The sequence below is a fragment of the Equus przewalskii genome, chromosome 17 (assembly GCF_037783145.1).
Source record: "Equus przewalskii isolate Varuska chromosome 17, EquPr2, whole genome shotgun sequence".
Lineage (NCBI taxonomy): Eukaryota > Metazoa > Chordata > Mammalia > Perissodactyla > Equidae > Equus > Equus przewalskii.
In genome coordinates, this window is record NC_091847.1 from 45,362,535 (window position 1) to 45,383,145 (window position 20,611).

A 20,611-nucleotide genomic window follows, 5' to 3' on the forward strand; every position below is an offset into this window, starting at 1 on the left:
AAGGTCAAGGCCTTTTATTTGAGTACGAATTGGTTTATGGGAATTATGTAACGTCCTTCCTGCACAAACCACACTAAAAATGTATCATCTGAAGACACTTCATTTTGCTCTTTATAAAGTGAATTGTGAAACAATTTGAGTGCAGAACCTTCCTAGATTTTTGTTTTCTCTACCTTTTATAGTTCTTATCCATGCATAATTTAGCACTATTTTTAATAATTTGACTTTTCTCAGGTTTTCCCAAAGCATTCAACCTTGCTTTCTCAGAAACAACAGCTCCCTACGTTTTGCACTGATATTTTGATGGTTTACATAGTATTTAATTAAATTGTCTATTAACAGTAAGGCCAATTCTCTGGCAATATAGGGACTTAGAAGTTTATCATCATTGATTGTAGTAAAGGCAATTTTAGTGTTTTGCTGACTTTCCCCTATGGTTAATTCTGTGGTCACCTCCCAGTTTTCAGTGAGCCCACCCATCAGGTTGCCTGGCAGGTTTGGCAGTGTAGCTCACTAATCTAGAGTTCTTAGGACTTGGTCCTCTGGAACGAAGACAACATGCCAGGTCTTCTGCAGCAACCAGACCATTTGCCATGGTAGCTTCAAACCGAGCAAGAGTTTTGCAATTTCACACTTGCAGGCATTCAGATCTCTCAGATGGATGGCAACCAGGCTCCATATTAACTTCCTGTCAGCACTGTTTCAAAACTCAGGCTTTTCAAACACACTACTTCCAGCCTGAAGGGCAAATCCCTAACGAAATGGGTAATATTACACTTGAACAGCAGCCTGAGGCTATCAAATCAGGTAAGGACTCTCCCTATGAATGCATTTAATGCAGCCATATTAAAATCAACCTAACCTAAATAGATTTTAGTTGGATCTTGAAATGACAACACGTGATTAATATACAGAGGGCTCTCAGATTTTTTTTTTTAAATATGCTTTACTTAAGTTCATTTATAAAATATATTTGAGAATTTGTTTTGTTTTGTGAAATATAACAAACTCTAAGAGCAATATTTGCTCCTGGATGTTCATTCTAGAGTAACCAATTGAGAAACAGAAATTGTACATGTGGGCACTGGTGTATATTTCACAATACATATTTGTACTAGCTATAGTAATAAATATCTTTACTTATTAAAGAAATATTAAATATGAATAGTTAGCTATCATCTGCATCATAAAATATAACATCATAATGTCACTCACTATGCTATTTTAAAATTATTTGTCTTTCTTTCTGCTACATAAGACCTTCGCTCAAAGGCAATATTAGTCTTACTCTGCTTACCATAACTTCTGGCACAAAGTTAGAAACACAAAAAATGTTAGCTGAATTGGAATAAAAGTTGGCATTGTAACAAATTAAAGAATGCAGGTTTTTTAATGCAATTTCAAACTTACAAACAATGAGAAGATGGGGCCAATAATTAAAAAATATTTTCTTTTGTACCATTGAGGCTCTGCCAGGTTTAAAATAAGAACCCAATATACCTGAGTTCTTCAATAAGAATACAAGAGATCTATATATAAAATGACCAAAAAAGAAAAGTGTTAAATCTCCTAAGTAAGCAACACATATTTAAAAAATTACCCTATCAGATGTCAAGAAAAGTTATCAGAAATTAGTACAAAATTTTCTAAATATCTAACATAGAATCTTCTCCATTCCTCATTTTTTATGCCATTACTATCAAATGTTTGAGTTTTCCTTAAAAAAATATCTGATGGCTGCACAATTGGTGCTTAGAAATTCAGTATACAAAATTCATGCTTCCCCCACCTATTATAAATTACATATTTTACCCAAAAGAGAAAAAAGCTTAATTCCAATAGTGATAAGGACTTGTTTTATTGTTTTCCAAATTGATAGAAATAAGAAATATTTTTTGGATGAAAAAAATTCATTACAAAGACAATCTGTAATTGAATCAGCAACAAATAAAATTTAGCTTTAAATGAGTCAGGTATTCTGCATTTGAAATTCAGTTTCACAAACATTCAAGATTGGCGAATTTTGGCAAGAAAAAAGACTAGGAGAAAGAAAAAGGCAACTTTACAACAGATAGTAACATAAATTTTTTTAAAATTGCTTTGGGAAAACACACAGTATAGTTATTTAAGAAATGTCTTCTAAGGAAGACATAAGTGCTTCAAGTGAGTTTCAGACTAAAAAATATTTTAAAATTTGCCAAGAAAGTGAAGTGTCAAAAATATTCTTCTCCTTATGCATTTAATTTCATGTTTAAGGAAACACTTGACAGATAAGTAAACAAAAGGCGACAAAAGTTTACCTGTATTTTTATATAGTAAATTCTAGATCTATAAAAATTTCCTGGTTTGTACACAAAGGCCAATGTTTGACCTTCACTGATCCATTTCTATGTAGTTAAAAAAATACAGTATCAAATCTTTCTCCCTCCCCCCAAAAAACTAGAAGAAATATTTTAAATTGTGTGTGAATGTAGCTATGCGTATCCTCAAGTGTACAAAACACACAAATATCAGTTTACTTGAAAAATTATTTTCATCATACTGTAAACATTTCTTCCCCTACTTCTGGAAATTTCAAAATAGTCTTTGGTATTACTAGCTCTTGTGCTTTGAAACGGAAACTTAAGGGATTTCTGTAGCAGTGCTACATAGACATTTTAAGATATAAATAAGAAAAATGCACTTGGAATAAGTTACAATTAGCTGCTTTTGCATAATTTTCAAAAACTACAGTGTATGCCTCGTCACAGTTTTATGATAAAAAATATCTCCTTTTTCAACTCCTTAATTCTAAGGAACACTTAATCATTTTGGCTAAATATCCATTTTTGGAGTGGATCTGATGGATTGCATGACACTAAGCTTGGATGCTCTCCATTTGCTGTAAGGCACATTTGTAAGAATGGATTATATAGAAGTTGATCCTAGAATAAAAGGAAACAAAACAGACATTAAGTTTCAAGACTCACTGTTAACTGATAAATATGAAAACTACTTCATGGTCTCATTGAAGCTAAAGGGAGAAGTGCATACCAAATATACACCACTCTTATCTTTTAATCTTTCCAAGATCAACTGTGTCTCACAAAATCTTGTTGGTTTCTGGTGTAAACAACACCATTTATGCCACTACTGTTCAATTCACAGAGGGTATTACACCAATGAAGAGAGGTATACAGGGCAAGGTCTGAATCAAGTTTTCAAATAAGAAACATTCTATTGATATAGCTATAAATGACAACCTCTTTAAAAACTCATAAGTCATAAAAGTCAGTCTTATAGTGTTCTAGTATTGTACAAAACAATTTTCAGGTAAAAACTGCTATGTTTCAGCTAAGCCTTAAAACATATGCTTAAAAACAGAAAAGACCTTTCATGTATTCTCTCAAATCCAGATTCATGAAAAAGTACTAAAACAGGGGAGGAAAGAATTAATCACTTTAGGTGAAAAAAAATAATGATTTTTTTCTCTCTGCCAGGAAAAAAAGTGTGACTGTTGTAAGAAGCATTATAAGAAACTCTAAAAAGACAAATATGGGCAACTATTATTAATTATTGACAGAAGTGTTGATCTGCATAAACCATGATTTAACTGAGCAACTTTACGATTCTTTTGTTCCTAACAGTATTTAATTCATAGATATATTCTTTCTTATCACGTGGGTAGACATACATAATAAGAAAGTTAACAAAGACAGAAAAATTCTGATGGATAATGTTAAGCAATTAGATAAGCAATTAGAGCTAATCAAAATAATTACATAAAGAGGTGAATTAATTGCATTGAGGTACCTTCTGGATCTCCCATATCTGTTCTCCAGTGGCAACTGTCTTGTGACCTTTGTAGGTACATGCCTTCAGCTGGACGAGACCTTGAGCAGCATGAAGACATAATTCCTTCTGAATGTTATGCCGAATTTCATGTTGAGCAGAGTATTCAAAGTACTGTAAAAGGAAAAATGCTGTTACAGGCAAAAGCACCTTATATCCTCAGTTGCAAAATAATGGTCCAGCAAGAAAAAAATCAGCAACTAACTGAATAATGAAGTCATGTGTACTTCAACAAAATAATCCAATAAAAAAGGTATCAGAAATGTAAGCTGAGTTTTTATGATGGAAGAGTACTATAACCTTTCTCCAGCCTATCACCAACAGGTAGTTACTTAATTAAGAAGGTACTGTCTTCCTCCCCATGTCGGAAATTGGAAATTATCAGGTAGGATGGAGGCTAGGACAGGTATGCCACAGAAAAGGGCCTGGAAACTTCTGGCAAGCACTTCAGCTGCCTCTTTCTCCCCACGAGTATTCCTTCTCTCTCATTCATCTAAATGAATGGCATTTTTGTTTAAACAAGAAACATTTACATGGGGTACTCTCCATGTCTCAGTTTTCTTGCCTGTAAAATGGGTAATTTAATAGCTCCTACTCCATAGGGTTATGAAGACAAACAGGTTAATACAACTAAAACACTGAGAACCATAACTGGTAAATGGAAAGCATTCCATACATTTTAGCTATTGTTACTATTACTGATGCTTCTCTCTCTCCATACGTCCAATTAATTAGTCCCTTAGTCCTACCGAATTTTCCTCTCAGATATTACCATCCCACACATTCTTACTTCCGTATCCTCACTTCTCTTGGTCAGGCACTCAAAATCTCTACTGCAACATCTCCAGTTCCCTCCAACTTCTGCTCCTATAATCCAACCCACTCTGCTGCCAGTCTTTTATAACATTGATTTGATCCCCTACTTCCCCTCCTTAAGTGAGTCACTTAAGATAAAGCCCACATTCCTTAATTGGTACACGAAATCTTCCATTTTCAATTTTACATCAACTATTGCCTCAATTATATACGATGTTCCTTTCACACAGTTCTACCAGTGCAGAACATTTGCTTCCATAACTCTAAGACTTTGCTTTACTGTGCTCTGCCTGACACATCCTTCTGGATCCTTCTCTGCCTGGCTAACTCCTTTTCATCCTTCAAAAGCCAATTCAAATATTATCTTCCTCTTTAGTTTTCCATGCACAAAATTACACACTTTTCAGGGTTCCTACAGTCCATCAGAGATAACCTTTGTAGGGCTCTATTGAAACTGTGTGTGTAGCTAGCTAGTTTCTCCACAGAACAAAGTCAGGCAGTGTATCTAGTAATAACATCCAATACAAATCAAATATTTCACAATGTTGACATTCCAAAGATAAAATAAGTGAACAAAATTGATTTTCAATAATGAAATAATTAGTCATAGCACTAATATTTATTGAGCCCTTATTATGTACTACACAGGGACTGCTCTAAACCCTTTATGTGTATTAGAATAGGCACTCCACAAACATTAGCTGAATTACCCTTGGGTTCCCCTGGTCTTAGTCTCATGCTTAATTCATCTCCTTCCACAAATACAATATCAATCATTTTTATAACTGATATTTCTTCAAATGGAGAAATTGAAAGAAAATGGGTTTAGGTCATAAAAATAGCACTCTGGATATACTTCTTTAAAAAAGATAAACCTTGGGATCTCAAAGATGATAACAAAGGCTGTCCAGTATTTGACTTCATTCATATTATTTTTAAAAAATCATTAAAGGGAAGTTATAAGGAATGGAAAACAGTTAAAGATACTTAGGCAACCAGAGTGCATAAATAGCTAGCTGAGAACACTGGAGAGACTTACAACTTAGATCCGGGACAAATACCCTGGAACAGAAAGTGGAAAAATCAAAGCATTAAGTGTCACAAAGCCATACTAACTTAACCTGCGTTGCACCAGTGTACTAGTTAATTTAGTCACATTATCGAGACACTTATTTTTACTTGGCATTATACACATACTGTTACAATCAAGTTTGATATAATAAAAATATCTCTAGCTGTTCAAAACAGGAGAAGGGAACATGAGGAAATGATCCATTTAGATGATATCAAGAACACTGAGCACTCAAGGCACTAAAATTCACAAAGTAGTTTTAATGCAATGCTTGATTGAAAATAAAATTTAAAGGAAACCAAGATAAAATCAATGGCTGTGTTAGACTGCTAGAAGCCAGAGTCAGCTTAAAATATAAACCATAAAATATTATTCTCCTGCTCAAAACCCTCAGATGGCTTCTGTCACACTCAGAATTAAAGCCAAATTCCTTAATGAGGTCTGCAAAGCCTTATATGATCAGGTGCCTTATCTATCTCAGACCTCATTTGTTACTCCTCTCTTCCTGCTCACTCTCCTCCAGCCTCACTGGCTTTTGGCTTACTTCGTGGACCTGCCACTGGGCCTCTGGCCACAGAACACGGCTCCTCTCCCAACTCCTTCAGGCCTCTACTCTAAGATCACAAAAAGGTCTTACTGAATCTCTGAAAATAACAGTGCCCTCCCCCAACACACACACATTATCCTCCTACCCTGCTTTAATTTTCTTCATACCCAAAGTTACATATTTTTTTTTCCTTCTAAAACACAGGTTCTACAAGATAAAGACTTTGTCTTTTCCATTATAACACTGCAAGTTACACTATAGGCTCTAAACAAATATTTGTTGAAAAAATATGTGAATTATTTCTCCATTCCAAAATTTCTAAAAGACAGATATATTCCATTTATAATTTAAAGTTTATTTTAGAGACAATACTACAAAAACATCTTTATGGCAACAATAAGAGAAAAACAGACAAAACAATGCGAAAATATATCTCCAACTTTTATGATAAAATACATGTAATGTTAGAGGAAATCTGAGAGAAGTTTATAAGTATTCATATTTAGTGATAAGATTTTTACAAATGAGGAAATATTTCTTATTGCTTAACACCTTAATTTTTACTAGCATAGTCCAGTGTTATTTCCAAAGAATGCTGTTATTTATATAATTACAAAAATTTTAAAATATGCATACATGTATACACATAAACACCTATGTGCATACATAGATATATATGTATATAGATACAGGTATATATGTATGTGTGTATATCTGTGTATGTGTATCTCCATCTCATTTCAGAATGACACCTTAACCACTCGCTCACCAGCTAAGACTTCTGGGCATCGCATCATCTACTCTCAGTACAGCGATAGGTTTGGATGAATAAGGATTAGAACTAGATCAAGGTGAACCTAATGAGTAGGAAGAAACATGGGAGAGCATGAGCTAGCAAATAAACTGATGCTTCCTTCTTAAAACTGACATCATCAGGGGCCGGCCCGGTGGTGTAGTAGTTAAGTTCATGCACTCTGCTGTGGCGGCCCGGGGTTCGCAGGTTCGGGTCCTGGGCACAGATCTAGTACTGCTTGTCAAGCCACACTATGGCAGCATCCCACATAAAATAAGGAAGACTGGCACAGATGTTAGCTCAGTGACAATCTTCCTCAAGCAAACAGAGGAAGATTGGCAACAGATGTTAGCTCAGGGCCAATCCTCCTCACACACAAAAAAACTGACATCATCAAAGTCCTATCCTGTTAAAATAGGACATCAAGGGTATTTAATATTGTGAAAATCTTCCACACACATCTTGGACTCTACACCAAAATACTACCAAATTCCAGAACACAGGCACGCCAGCTCCTCTCCTTAGTACACCTTTCTTCACACTCTTCTCATTTTATTCTCATTCTTCCTAGCCACCTCACTAAATCCTACCTACCTTTCAAAAAATATTTCAAAATGTCATCTTTCACAGGAAAATGCATGGGAACCCAGTCTAATTCAGATGACCTCCTCCATACCCACAGAGCACTGTAATGCTTTATCAAAGATATCCTGACTGTAACCACCGGTTCTGAAATATAGATTTCCTGAAGGAGTTAGAATCTAAATTGCTTGAACCTAGCAGAACACCTGGCATGCAGGGGTCACTCAGTGAATTTGTTCAATGAATAAATGAGAGAAAAAGTTTAATCCTTCCAGGAGTTAACTTGTAAAAGGTAAAAAAAGGAAGCAAAAAACTAGAAACAATATTTTAATATGTTCTCTACTCATAGTAGGACAAATAGTGACATTCCACATTTGAATTTAATAGGTAAAACAGTCAAAGACTGGTAACAAGCAGAGAGGCCATCAATCAAGGAGAACCAAGAACATACCTTTTTTTAGAACATACTGAAACAATATCATGGTCTACAAAAATAATTTATACTGCTGCTCTTTCGGTATTAACTGAATCTAGTTAAATACAGCCTTTATGTAAAATTTTGCAAAATCACCATGCCAATAGTCACACAACATCAGAGATCTGCACAGATCCTGTTTTTTATTTCAAATGACACTATTCTGTTATTTTTCTCATTTGCCTTTCTACTGAATGGGTAAGCAAGATCAAATTGTTTTCAGAGCCAGGATGAAAATCAAAATAAAGTACTCTGCAACTTCAATATTAATTGCCAAACTTAATCTAACAACATTTCACACACCAGTTGACCTGAATAGAAAACTACTTTAGGACTTCTGGAAAACATGCAACAACTTCCTTGTGTTTGGAAGAGCTAATGAGGAGAGGGCTCTTTAGCGTGGTGCTCACCTGGTTTCCCCCAAGGCCATGACACGTGTACAGAATTAATGGTTTGCCTCCTTGGTTATTTTCTCCAACATCCAGACATAGAGACTGACCAAAGCTTTTAATCTAAAGGAAAAATTTCAAGTTATAAAACAAAATTTAAAAATCTATGTGGTATATGTATTTTTTTCAATTGAGTTCAGGAAGTAGTGTTAATAATAATATAAATTCTCGAAAGCAATAAACCAGAAAGTATTTCAGCAATTTTCCCTGAACCACATAAATGTTGGTGGCAAGGAGTATACTAAGTAAAAAGGAACAGGAAAATACTCACATATCCAGATATAACAGGATTAAGGTCTGGCACATACACTTCTGGGTAAATATTGTTCAGATACCATGTAAAATTTTTACATTGAAGGCGGTGCTTTATTGCAAATCTTTTTGAAAGATCACCAAATGATTTCTGGAGAAAGATGAGAAGTGAAAGGAATGCTTAATCAACATAGCACTGATAAAGTACTTCAAATGCTACTATTTCTATTTACACTTAGGTCTTAAAAAAATAATTCTGGGCCAAAAGGCAAGATGCAATTTAACTGCATTCACTGCTCATTCAGACAGCAAGTACGTCTGCCCGCTTGTTTCTGGCTTCAAAGAGAATCAGGTACCACTGTGGGGCTGACATAGTGCTATTTTATTCTTCCTTTTTGCCACAAACCTCACACATGGGACAAAGATCTCTAGCAAACTGCTGTGGGCAAAGAAATGGTAGTGGCACCATCCAAAATTGATCCCAATTTTACACCCAAAAGTGATCCATAAAGTGAGATGTGAGAAAGCAGGTAGAGAGAAACAGTGCCAGCACATAATGTGATTTATGTCTTTTCTCTAGTCAAGATCACAAAAAACAACGGTTGGGAATAATTATTTTTAGTTTTAAGGGTATTTCTTACTCCTAATAGTATCCCCTAACAATAACAATGTATTAGCAGAAAAAGGCAAGTTTTTAATTAATTGCAATTTATTTTTCTTCATTTTAAGGGATGAAGAAAAAAAGTTTTAAGAGCACTATTAAACTGAAAAGGAATTTGGTCTATAGGCAAAATTTTAAAGAAAAATTATATTTGGCATCTGAATATATGAACAGGTAAATACTCAAGCTTATCAATTCACCTAAGAAAAATACTTTCTCTGCCAACTTCAATGTCTTGAACCCAGGTTTTCTGGCAAAAAGTATGAAACTCTAAAAGACTTCTGGTTAGCTTATGCATCTTACTACCTAGATCAATTTGCCCTGTGGTAAAAACAAAGGTTTGCCGGCTCCGTGGCCCCGTCGTGTGCCAAGAGGGCAAAAGTTGTACTTAGTACCCACTTGTCTGCTTAGCCACGTACCCTTGTGTGGCACACAATCTGCCCAATTTGTCTTGGCAGCCTTGGGTAAAAAATACAGATCTAACCCAGCTGTGGGCTGACTTTGCACACTACTGACAGGTTACAGGGAGACACTGGAGACTGAAGAAAAGGTGGAAAGAGGTTAACAGATCTTTCTTTATGACAGGCTAAATGTTGATGCCTTTTAATCCCAACATATATACCCTACCCCACAAATCAGCACTGTTTCTTCCAAAGAGTTGGGTGCCATTCACTGAAACATGTTCTTAAACTGCCTAGTTCATTTACCACATCCAGTATTAAAACGGCTGCAGCTCAGTTCTAACGTATTAGGCAGCACGATTCCACAGAGCTTTTATCTACGACAGGTCAACAGCAACAACAGTATCGTACATTTATTAGCACTTATTTCCTTATTTCACAACTACTCTGGGAGAGAAGCGAGTATTTTATCTCTCAAGACAGAGAAAGAGAAAGAAGAAACTTGGTGGGCACGCACTCCACGTCGGGCCAACCTCACAACCACTCTAAGAAATGCCATCCCCATTTTACAGTCTCGAGAGGTTTTGCCAAGGTAACCCCTCCAGTGAGTAGTGGAACTAGAACTTGAAATGAAAAAGACTTGATACTCCTGGTTCATTCTCCTGCCACATTCTGCCATGGTTGCTATTTCCAATTCAAAAAGCCACCCCAGTAACTTGATTTAGGTGTTAATCACATCACCTAAAACCAGTTAAAATCTGATCCACTTAATTTTGAGTACAACACTGAACCATGGCAGTTACAAAAACTAAATATCCTCCATATTAAAAAGGAAACATCAAGTAGAATGCTTAAATTTTTTAAAAGTAGTTTACTTGATTATTCCTTAAAAAAGAGAAAACTGGCACCAATAAGTTATATATTTTAAGAATTAAAACACCCAGCTTCAAAAATAACTTTTTAAATGTTTCTGCTTGAGTCAACTCAAACAAGTAAAAGAACATGCGAACTTGTGTAGATTTTTACTGTAATTTAATTACCTAGCTCTAACTTACTTGTTTAACAATTTTTGCTGCATCTGTGTTTCTCCTATAAAATATTTCCTTGTATTCATCCATCCATACTTCTGCAAGGCGAACTTGGTTGCGAGCAATCACCTGAGTGCCTTTTGGAAAGGAATGAGGGCTTTTGCTGCGAAAAACATGTCCAACAACAGAGCAAGGCATAATCTCCAACTGCCCACCACATTGCCATACCTGATAATTAATGATATTTGTTTAAATTTACAGTATTTTAGAAAAATCAAAGTGTTGCTTTTAAGTTCACCTTTAAAATATTAACAAAAACAAAATATAGAAGAGAGATTTATTATAACCTCACAAATAGTCTCTGTCCTCTGCCACTTCAAGTTCTTCAACATGAACAATTTTATTAAATGGTGCAAACACTAAAGACAACAAAAGCATATTTTCAAAGAGTATTTTAACAAAACAGTATTTCAAATCTTTCATAAAAATGGATCCCAAAATTTCTTTTTTTGCAAACAATTATGCAAGTTCTCCAATATACATAGAAGACCAAAGGTTCTTCTGTATCTCACTTCCATCTTCTTACACAACTTATATATTCACTTAACTTGAATGACAGATTCTCTCTTCTGTGGCATAAACTAGCAGTCTTGCAGTAAGTGGACCCAGACTCTATTTACTCCTTGCATATTCAATTTTGTAATCAAGAAAACAATTCCAGATGACCATTATTACCAAAGTATAAACTATTAAACTTGAGAAGTACTTAGTCATTATAAAAAACTCATACATACCTATTTAGAGATAGAGGGTCAAAAAGTTTATTTGTATTAACTTTAAATAAAATGGCAAATCATTATATCAATACTTAGTCACTTAAATATCAAATTGGTTCTGCCATAAATAATCACTAAGCAAAAAATCTAAAATGAAGTCATGCTTAATAGAATGTGCTAGTATTAGGGCAAGTGATCACATTCTTTTTTCTTTTTTAAACAAATGAGAAAACTCAGTAATATGTTCAATTTAACCAACTGTGCCTGAGATCCAACATGTGCTAGGGGTTGGGAATACTAAAATGAATAAAATAAGACCCCTGCCCTTAAGCAGTTTGAACTTGGCTAAGATCATCACTGCCATTATGTGATGGAGCCAAAGTTAAAACTTAAATCTTCTAACTCCTAGTTGAGTTCTTTTTCCACTACATTCCAACCTAAGGGATGAAAAATGAATGACAAAGTCATGCAGAAAATGAACTAATGAAATCAAATAAGTACATGTGGAGACCATCCAAAGCCTTTGTTTTGTTTCTCATATTAACTTTTAATATGTATAGGGGGAAAAAAAGCTCATTTAATCCAAAGAGTTCAGTTCAGTGTCCTTTAAAATTATACATAAATGTTTTTCCATTCTGACTCCCTTGATAACCAACTCATTTCCTGAAGCACTAGATTTAATTATGTTTACCTTGGCTGGAATTCAGTAGCTGTAAGTGCATTAATTGGTGTTATTGCCTGGACACAGGCGTTTCACTGATTCTTCTTGTTATATTCACAGCAATGAATAAATACTTTAAGCTACATTTTAAAAGGAAATATCCTTATTCTAAAATTTCTAGCAATTAAATTTTAGAAAGCACAAAAAGTAAAGACTGTACACTTCCATGATAATCTGTATCAGCCAATTAAAACAAAATATATATTTTACTATTTAATATGTGTGCTATATTTATAAACTTACTCTGAAAGACATTTCTATATTTTCACCTCCCCAGATTTCCATTTCTTCATCGTAAGTTCCAATATATTCAAAATATTCTTTTGATATGGAAAAAAGGCCTCCTGCAAAAGTGGGTGTTCTGAAAAAAAAAATCCATTGTCAAACTTTGTTATAAAAGTCAAATAAGAAAAAAACATTTGAAGAGTATCTGAATTAAATTCAGAAACAAATCAAAGAGAAGTCGCAATTGCAAAGCTTTTATATAGATTCACAAAAACTAAAAATGCTATCTTCAAAGTCAAGTTTTTGTAGGGAAGATATGCTTTAAGTATCCTTTCCCAGCAGGGCAAAATTAAGTGTGTGACCAAGCTTAAAGACTCTCAAGTAATGATTATGAGGAAGACATAAGAGCTCACTTAATTCTGCTTCCTATTTGGTAACATCATGTGTTAAGTACGTACATAAATGACTTTTCAGTTCCCTACATATGGAATGTGTGTGTTCTTTATTTTGTTAGTGTGAATTAACTTGGAGGCAATTACTGTAAAAAGCAAAGACTGCATACATATTCAAATAACTGAACTGTATACAAGACTTTGAGAGCAATCATCTTACTTAATTGGGTAGGTTTCATCTTTCCTTCTTTGCCTCTCATGATCCGGAAGTGATTCCCAGCCAAATGAAAGGCTCCAGTCAAAATTTCCACGGTTATGGTTACTTCCATAAGGAGAAGGTTTGTTGAATTCAAACGTGTTCATATCTATGGATGCAATATCTGGACTCACAACGGCAGTGTAGTTCTCCGCTATTCTGGCCAACAAAGGTTCTAACCAACCATAGAAACACTCGCCTGAAGGAACACAATTTTAATTAATTCAGTGAAAACATTGAGTGTTCTTTCTTTTTGTTTTTCCAAAAACGGTTTACAGAGAAATGAAAATAACAAAGTCATTTGTGTTTTGAAGATTTATACAGGGGAGATTTCTTAAAGGATTCTTGGGGTGAGATGAGGGTAGAATGAAAAAAGTAAAGCAAGATTCAACATAGTTGGGAAAATTTCCCTACATATGACTGATCTTCTTTTAACTCTGGAATGGAAACAAAATGATATGGATGTATTTAAGTATCAGATGATGTGTTTCTCTTTAAAATGGGCTACGAATCAAAGATAACTTTTTGCTAATTGATATCACCTAGCCTCAAAAGTGTTCTGATTTAAATTTGTCTCCCTGAATAAGATACAGTAATTGAAATCTTCATTTTTCTGAGTAGGTCTTGGGAGGAAATAAGTTAAGGAGTCAGAATATTCTGGTTGTAGCAGTTGGAGAAAGACCATTCAAATCTGTCCCAGCCTTAATGGAAAATGGGGCCAAGGAGTGCCATGAAGTCTGGGCCCTGGTCACAGGCCAGGCTGTCTCACATAACACACAGAGAGTTCAGGAGATGCCAGTGTGTGCAGTCCTGCTCAGGGCCCCCATCCAGTGGAGTCTGACAGTCATGGTGCAGGAGGACCATCAGACACATTCACTTGGAGGGGAAGAATGCCCAGCCTGACTTTATTCTAACTTTTGACTAGGAGAGGGAATATTGCAGAATGGACCATTTCCTTTTAAAAATCACCTTTTTGGGATTACCTTTAGATCTATCTTCATTTATTTAAGTGCCTGGTATTAAGAGAATACTGGGTGTGTTAGCTCTAAAGAGACTCAAGCAAATCCAAAAGCGTCTCCGTAACAATCAGTGTAGACTCAAAACCACTAGTTGGGTCAAATTTAACCTAAGGGCTGGCCAGTTCAAAGCTAAACACTCATACAGAAAGTAAAATCCACTAAATTTAGAGCTTGAGGGAGTGAGTGACATTTTAGTAATACCTAACGTGCACATTAAACATCGACTCTAAAAATACTTTCTAAATACTTTATCTAGAATCACTGACACACACAAAAAAACATTAAAATACAAAGGGGAAAAAAAAACTCAAGCAGCAACAAAAACTGCCAATGTTTATGGGACAGACACTAGAAGAAGTGGGGAAGGGGCACCCCTAACTTGGCAAAGGAGTATGCAAATCTCTGAAAAAAAACAAAAAACAAAACTGAAATATAAAAATTAAAAGTGTCAGTACTAGGACAAAGTTTAATGATAGGGTTGACTACACTTAAACAAATCTTTCACTAATTTTAGGAATCAAGAATAACAAGGAAAAGTCTTTCGGTTTTTTTGACACAATGAGCATCTGAAAAAAATCCCAGGCAAGGATAACTCGCTGGGGAGGCCAGTCACTGGAGGACATTCAAGTTGAGGAACCTTAAACAGAAGGGAGGTAAGAACTCCGTGTAAGTGAAAGGAAGTTCCTAAGCAGAGCTGTCATCTGTGTGGGCTGTCATAGCTAGAATGATCCGTTGAAAATGATGTTATAGAAAATGCAATCAGGCATTTAAAGAAAAGTCTTCCTTACCTTTTAAATTAGAAGGAGGGGGAGGGAAAATGTTACAACTGTGTTTATACATATATACTTACAGTGAGCATCTAAAAATGTGAGCGTTTCAGCTGTTGCTACTGCTGCTCCTAGCAACCGAGCAGTGATCAGACCTTTTCTCTCTCTTTGTCTGACTATTTTTACTATAGAAAATTGTTTTATATATTCTTCTAGTTTACCATGTAAGTACTCTGTAAGAAAAAAGGAAATCAGGATTAACTCTTCCTAAGTTTATTTTCATATATAACATACGAAAGCTAACAAATAAACCAAAGGGCAATGATCCTTCCACATTCATAATCTTAATAGTTGCACATATTCTACCGCTGAGATGAACATTTTGTCTTTAACTCTTTATTGGAAAAAATCTACATATACAAATCTTAACTTCTGAACTATTATAATGCATAACATCATAACATACACTTATCTTGTACATGTCATTTCAATAAATGCAATCTATTTGGGGGAAGTGAGAGATTTCAAAAGGGGCAGACCCCAAGAGTTAAGAAAGATCATTTAGAGGTTGGAGAAAATAGACTAAGGAAGTGAAAGAGACTGAATTTGACCAAAAAGATATTTGGTACTTTTTTAAATTGGTATTTAAATCTGGAAATTTATAGAAAAATGCCAAGTATCAAAAAGATTCTCTGGTATTTAGGCAGTGATCAAAATAATTGAAGACCAAAATCTCAAGAAAAAGGCAAGTAGGAAACTCCGGGCTACAAAAGTTTGGGAATATTTCTATAAAGGGTCAGCAGAAAATTTTCAAAAGCTCTGGAGTCTCCTGACGCAGAATTTTTTCCAGTAAAAACATGAAAGAAGAAATGAGTATGTAAATCAGAAATGAAGTTTAAAACTAGACAAAACTTTAGTAATGGCTGTATATTCAATAGTCCCATTTGGATGAGATACATAATAAGATAAGCAAGAGTTAAGAAAGTAGGTAAAAGAAAAACACATTAATCAAGTCAGTCAAGTGGTGTTCATGCTTTCAAATAACTTCTTAAGCCAGTTTTTTCACCATTAAATTCTTGATTCCTTGTTGAGTATATAACGCAATTCTTCAAGCAGGCTTCTTGGGCCCACAGCACAGGCTCAAAAAGATTTGGGAATATTGAGAACATCAATAAATTCCTGGGTAGATGTTCGCTTCTGGGGGATTTCAGAAGCAAATGCATGACTCTCACTTTATCTGTGATATATATTTTTTCAACTCTCCAGTGGTGCAGATAAGAGAGTCACTTATTTAAAGCTTAAACATTCATAAAGGAGGTGAGAGACCAGGAACTTTTGTGGAAACATAAATGTATTCAAACATTGTTGTCTCAGAGTAATAGATTAAGTTTCTAAACATCTTCTAAGTATTTCAGATTCTGAAATACAACAGGATTGTAATTTGTCTTAAAAATATAATCATATGTATTTGTTTTAATCACAGGCTTGTAAAAGAGAAACTTATAAAATAGACACATTTCAAAGGTCGTATTGGAGACTGATTTTTTAAACGGATCACTACAGATTCCTTCAATAAACCCTCCCACTATTTCAATGTGTTAAGAAATTTCTGATTTCTCCCCAACCTCCAAACTTCCTATAGATTCTTACTTGCCCCCTAAATAGTCCCCATGCACACCCCTTTTTGTGAGGTTAAGAGCACAAAGCTGTAAAATCAGACCTCCTTGGTTCAATTTATAGCACTGAAACTTTTAGAAGTGTGACTTTGGGAAGTTATTTTACCTTTTTGTATCTCAGTTTCTTTATCTATGAGATGAGGATACTATCCTCCCTCACAGGGGGTCGAGAGGATAGAATGAGAGATTACTGTACAAATACAGCATTTAAGACAGGGACTAGCACATGGCCTATGCGCTGAAAATGTTGATCATCTTCTGTTTGTCATCGATGGGATTTAACTATCTCTTTGTTACTTGATTATCCACATATTTGTGCTGTTTTTCCCTAAGCAAACTGAAAGCACGAACTCTGGTTTCTACTTCACAAGCTCCTTTCCAGCAACAAGGGACACATTTTCCACAGTGGGTACTCATTAGATAGCTCTCTGACTGATTCAATAAGACAAATCACACTAGTACGCAAAGATAGTCCTCGCCAAGAAAACTGTTTTAAATCTGTTGTTGATTGCTATAAAGAATTATAAAAATATTCAGACCCTTTGACCCAGCAGCCCTACTTCTCCTAACTTATCCAAAGACATAATTCAAAAGAAGGAAAGTAACATAAGCACAAGGATATTCACTGCAGTATAATGTACAGTAACACTATGGGATGAACAAAGGCAAAAGGTCAAATAAAATGCATCTAGTTCACCACTGTCACTAAAAATAAAGTTTTGAGGTAAAAGAAAGGGGTTAATAACAATGTTATGTGGAAATGTCAGATTTCAAAACTGGATTTCTGACATGGATATAGTTAGATAAACACTATATGCTTATTTACACAGTGATTAGGAAAGAAAAGGAAAAGATTAAAATAGTTAAAACAAAGATTATGAATGGATATCACTTTTCATTCTAATTTCTTTAATTCTATTAATTTTGTTCATGCAATTGAATAACAGAAGTTACCTTCAATTGAAGGCTTATTACAAGTAGCCGTATTGTGCCCCTATTGCCCCACAACTTGTAAAATCAAACAAAATAAAAATCATCTGAGAGGAGAGTTCAAGAAACCAAAGGAGAAAGGTTTCAAAGTTTTTGTTTTTTAAGATAAAATATATGAGAAGTGTGCAGAACTTAATCAGATGTCACTTAAAACTCCATAGACTACAGTCCAACTAGACAGAAAGAATAAGAAAAAATTCAGAACAGATCAAGCAGTAAATAAATTAGCTGATCACAACTGAGTGATAAAGTAACATGGGTAAGAAGACTGGAGATTCAAATCAGAGATCTGTATATAGTGCGTAACTGGAACATAGGAAACTTGAATTATAAAATTTCCCCACTTGGTGAACAAGTTTCACATCCAGGTCAAAAATCTCTAGTGATAAGCAAACTTATTCCACCTAGATGTTCACTTACCTTGAGAACAAAAGCTCAAATCACTCAGGATATTTGATTTTGAAACCATAGGAATGCTTAGAATTGTATGCAGAAATAATTAAATAAATCAGGTTAATAATTTTATGCTTTATTCACTCACTACCATTTCTGAAGTCTGGATACATCTTATAATTGATGACATGTCACTTAATGGGCAGCATTGGGTTCTTTTCTTCTTTTCTCATGGCACATAAAGCAATGGTTTATCTTACAATAGATGGTGCTTTGGATTTGATGAAAGAGTATTACCCCCATTTTACAGATGAGGAAACAGCTAGTTAGTGCTGGAGCTGGAATCTGACCTCAAGGAATCTGGCTCCAAAGTTGAGCTCATTCAGGAATAAATTTTATAATCATTGAAATAATCTGTATCGGTTTGGTATACAAAATACTTGTAATGTTTGAAAATTTAGCAAATTAGAGTATCTGTCAGATTAGCCTTGTGATTCCAATTTAAAATGCGTAATATAGTAACTGACTATTGTAATTTTAAGTGGAAATGCATTAAAGAATTTGGCTAACTTTGTAGAAAATATGGGAACATTTAAAAGAGCCAAACTAAAACAGGATATAGTGACTCTAGTGATTTTTAACTACTCATTTATATTATTAATATATTGTTTATATTAACTCAGATAATGTTCAAAAGAATCCTAGGAATTATGCACTATTTATATATTTCCTCAATTCTAAGCTGTCCAAGTAGATACTTCCTATAATCAGTGGTATGTTAGTTTTAATGGGCTGTGACGTTTTCTTATTCTAGTGGTATATAAACTAATGACACACCATACAATACATTTGATGAGATACGGCATCTTCCCCATTTTACAGATAAGAAACTGAGGTATAGGGGGTTAAATAACTTCTGCAAGTTAAATAGCTGGTTAGGACCAAAACTGGGATTCAAACCAAGGCAGCCTGACTCAAGGCTCAAGCCTGCACTCTTAACTACTATGTCTTACGATAAAAGTCTCACACTGAGGACTACAAAGCTATGAATGATGGTGTCTCATATATTTCTGAACTCCAAAATATTCAAATATGGACATCCTTGGATTCTACTTTCATCCATCATACATACCATCTAAGCTATCATATTTAAGCTCTGAGATGGTATACACAGAGTCTAATATAACCAAATAGACTTGGAACAACATCACATGGATTTATTTGGGAAACAATCTAATTTGCATGAGCTTTCTTACCATCTACACTAGCATCATCCACCAAAATGATTTCCTTCAGCAGTATGGCAGGTGAAGAATACAGCACACTGTGGACAGTTCTAAGCAGCGTGGACCACGCTTCATTATGAAAAACTATTATGACACTGGTAGTAGGCAGGGGAGGACAGCGCTTAAATTTTTGTTCAATACATCTAGAAGAAGTCAAAGAAGTAGAAGAACAATTATGACTTTTACTACATTATTTCACAGCTATAACATTACTAAAATTACAATTATTTAACGTTTATCATCATAGAAATGATAGCGGATAGTTTCTTTCTATGTAAGATGATCTTAATGCTATGTAAATATAAACAGATCAAAACAAATTTTTTTTACAACCAGACCACTCACCCAGAGATCAAGTCCGCTGATATAGACTACATGTCAAGGATTAAAACATGCTATTGTAAGATTTCTCCACAATATAATTTGAAACACAAATAACATTTTATATAAGAAAAATAACCAACAAATTAGATAACCTGTAAAAATGGCTTATACTTCTAATTGCGCAAATAAAAACTAAGTTTTTCTCCTTCCTTGTAGAAATCACCCATTTTTCTTATTATTTGCAATTTTTAAATAGTGCAATTTTAGTAAATATTCATCTTTGTAGAGATTACCTTAAATCAGATACTTTCCTAAGTATGTAATATTTCCCAAGCTTATTTAATCTCTACTCGAACCAAAACGGGAAAAACAGCTCACTATAAAACCTATTTTCTTACGATGTTCATCATTCAGCAAAAACTTATTAAGTACCTACCATATACTTAATGCTATGTTATGTTAAAGATTTTGCTCCAATCTACTGTTTAATTAAATAAGACCTTGCATTTTAAAATTTCCTTTTTAAAAACTCACGTTTATAAATTTAAAATAAAATTGCTAAATCCATGTTAAAAGTCCTGTGCTCCTACTGGCATATGAAACATTGATAGGGACAAGGAGAGAGACCCTAAGTGGTTTCTAACTAATCAGTGGTACTACCCATTAGCTAAAAACATTAGTTATAAATTGATCTTGAATTCATTTTCATAACGTCTTCCTCAAAGAAAATAATCTACATGTGAAGCTGTTGGGCTGTGGGAGGATCTGTACAGTCTCCAGCCTTTGAGAATCGAGATCACCACAGTCCCTCACCTGCTGCATTGAAGTGAGGAGCAAATGAAATAATATGCAGGAGAGGGCTTCAAAACACTATAAAAC

General features: G+C 34.5%; 1 protein-coding gene across 2 annotated transcripts in view; it reads right to left on the reverse strand.

Annotated features, from left to right (window-relative positions):
- Positions 1–1,833: 1,833 nt before the first annotated feature.
- GALNT3 (polypeptide N-acetylgalactosaminyltransferase 3) overlaps positions 1,834–20,611 on the reverse strand; it is a 44,188-nt gene continuing 25,410 nt past the window's right edge. For both annotated transcript variants that reach the window (XM_070581514.1, XM_070581515.1), the window contains exons 3-11: positions 19,379–19,551; positions 15,147–15,296; positions 13,242–13,476; positions 12,648–12,765; positions 10,935–11,135; positions 8,837–8,968; positions 8,527–8,628; positions 3,793–3,945; positions 1,834–2,924 (exon numbers count right to left, since the gene is read on the reverse strand). In XM_070581514.1, coding sequence (XP_070437615.1) covers positions 2,802–2,924; positions 3,793–3,945; positions 8,527–8,628; positions 8,837–8,968; positions 10,935–11,135; positions 12,648–12,765; positions 13,242–13,476; positions 15,147–15,296; positions 19,379–19,551 — 1,387 coding nt within the window. In that variant the 3' untranslated portion in view covers positions 1,834–2,801. The remainder of the gene's footprint in view (positions 2,925–3,792; positions 3,946–8,526; positions 8,629–8,836; positions 8,969–10,934; positions 11,136–12,647; positions 12,766–13,241; positions 13,477–15,146; positions 15,297–19,378; positions 19,552–20,611) is intronic.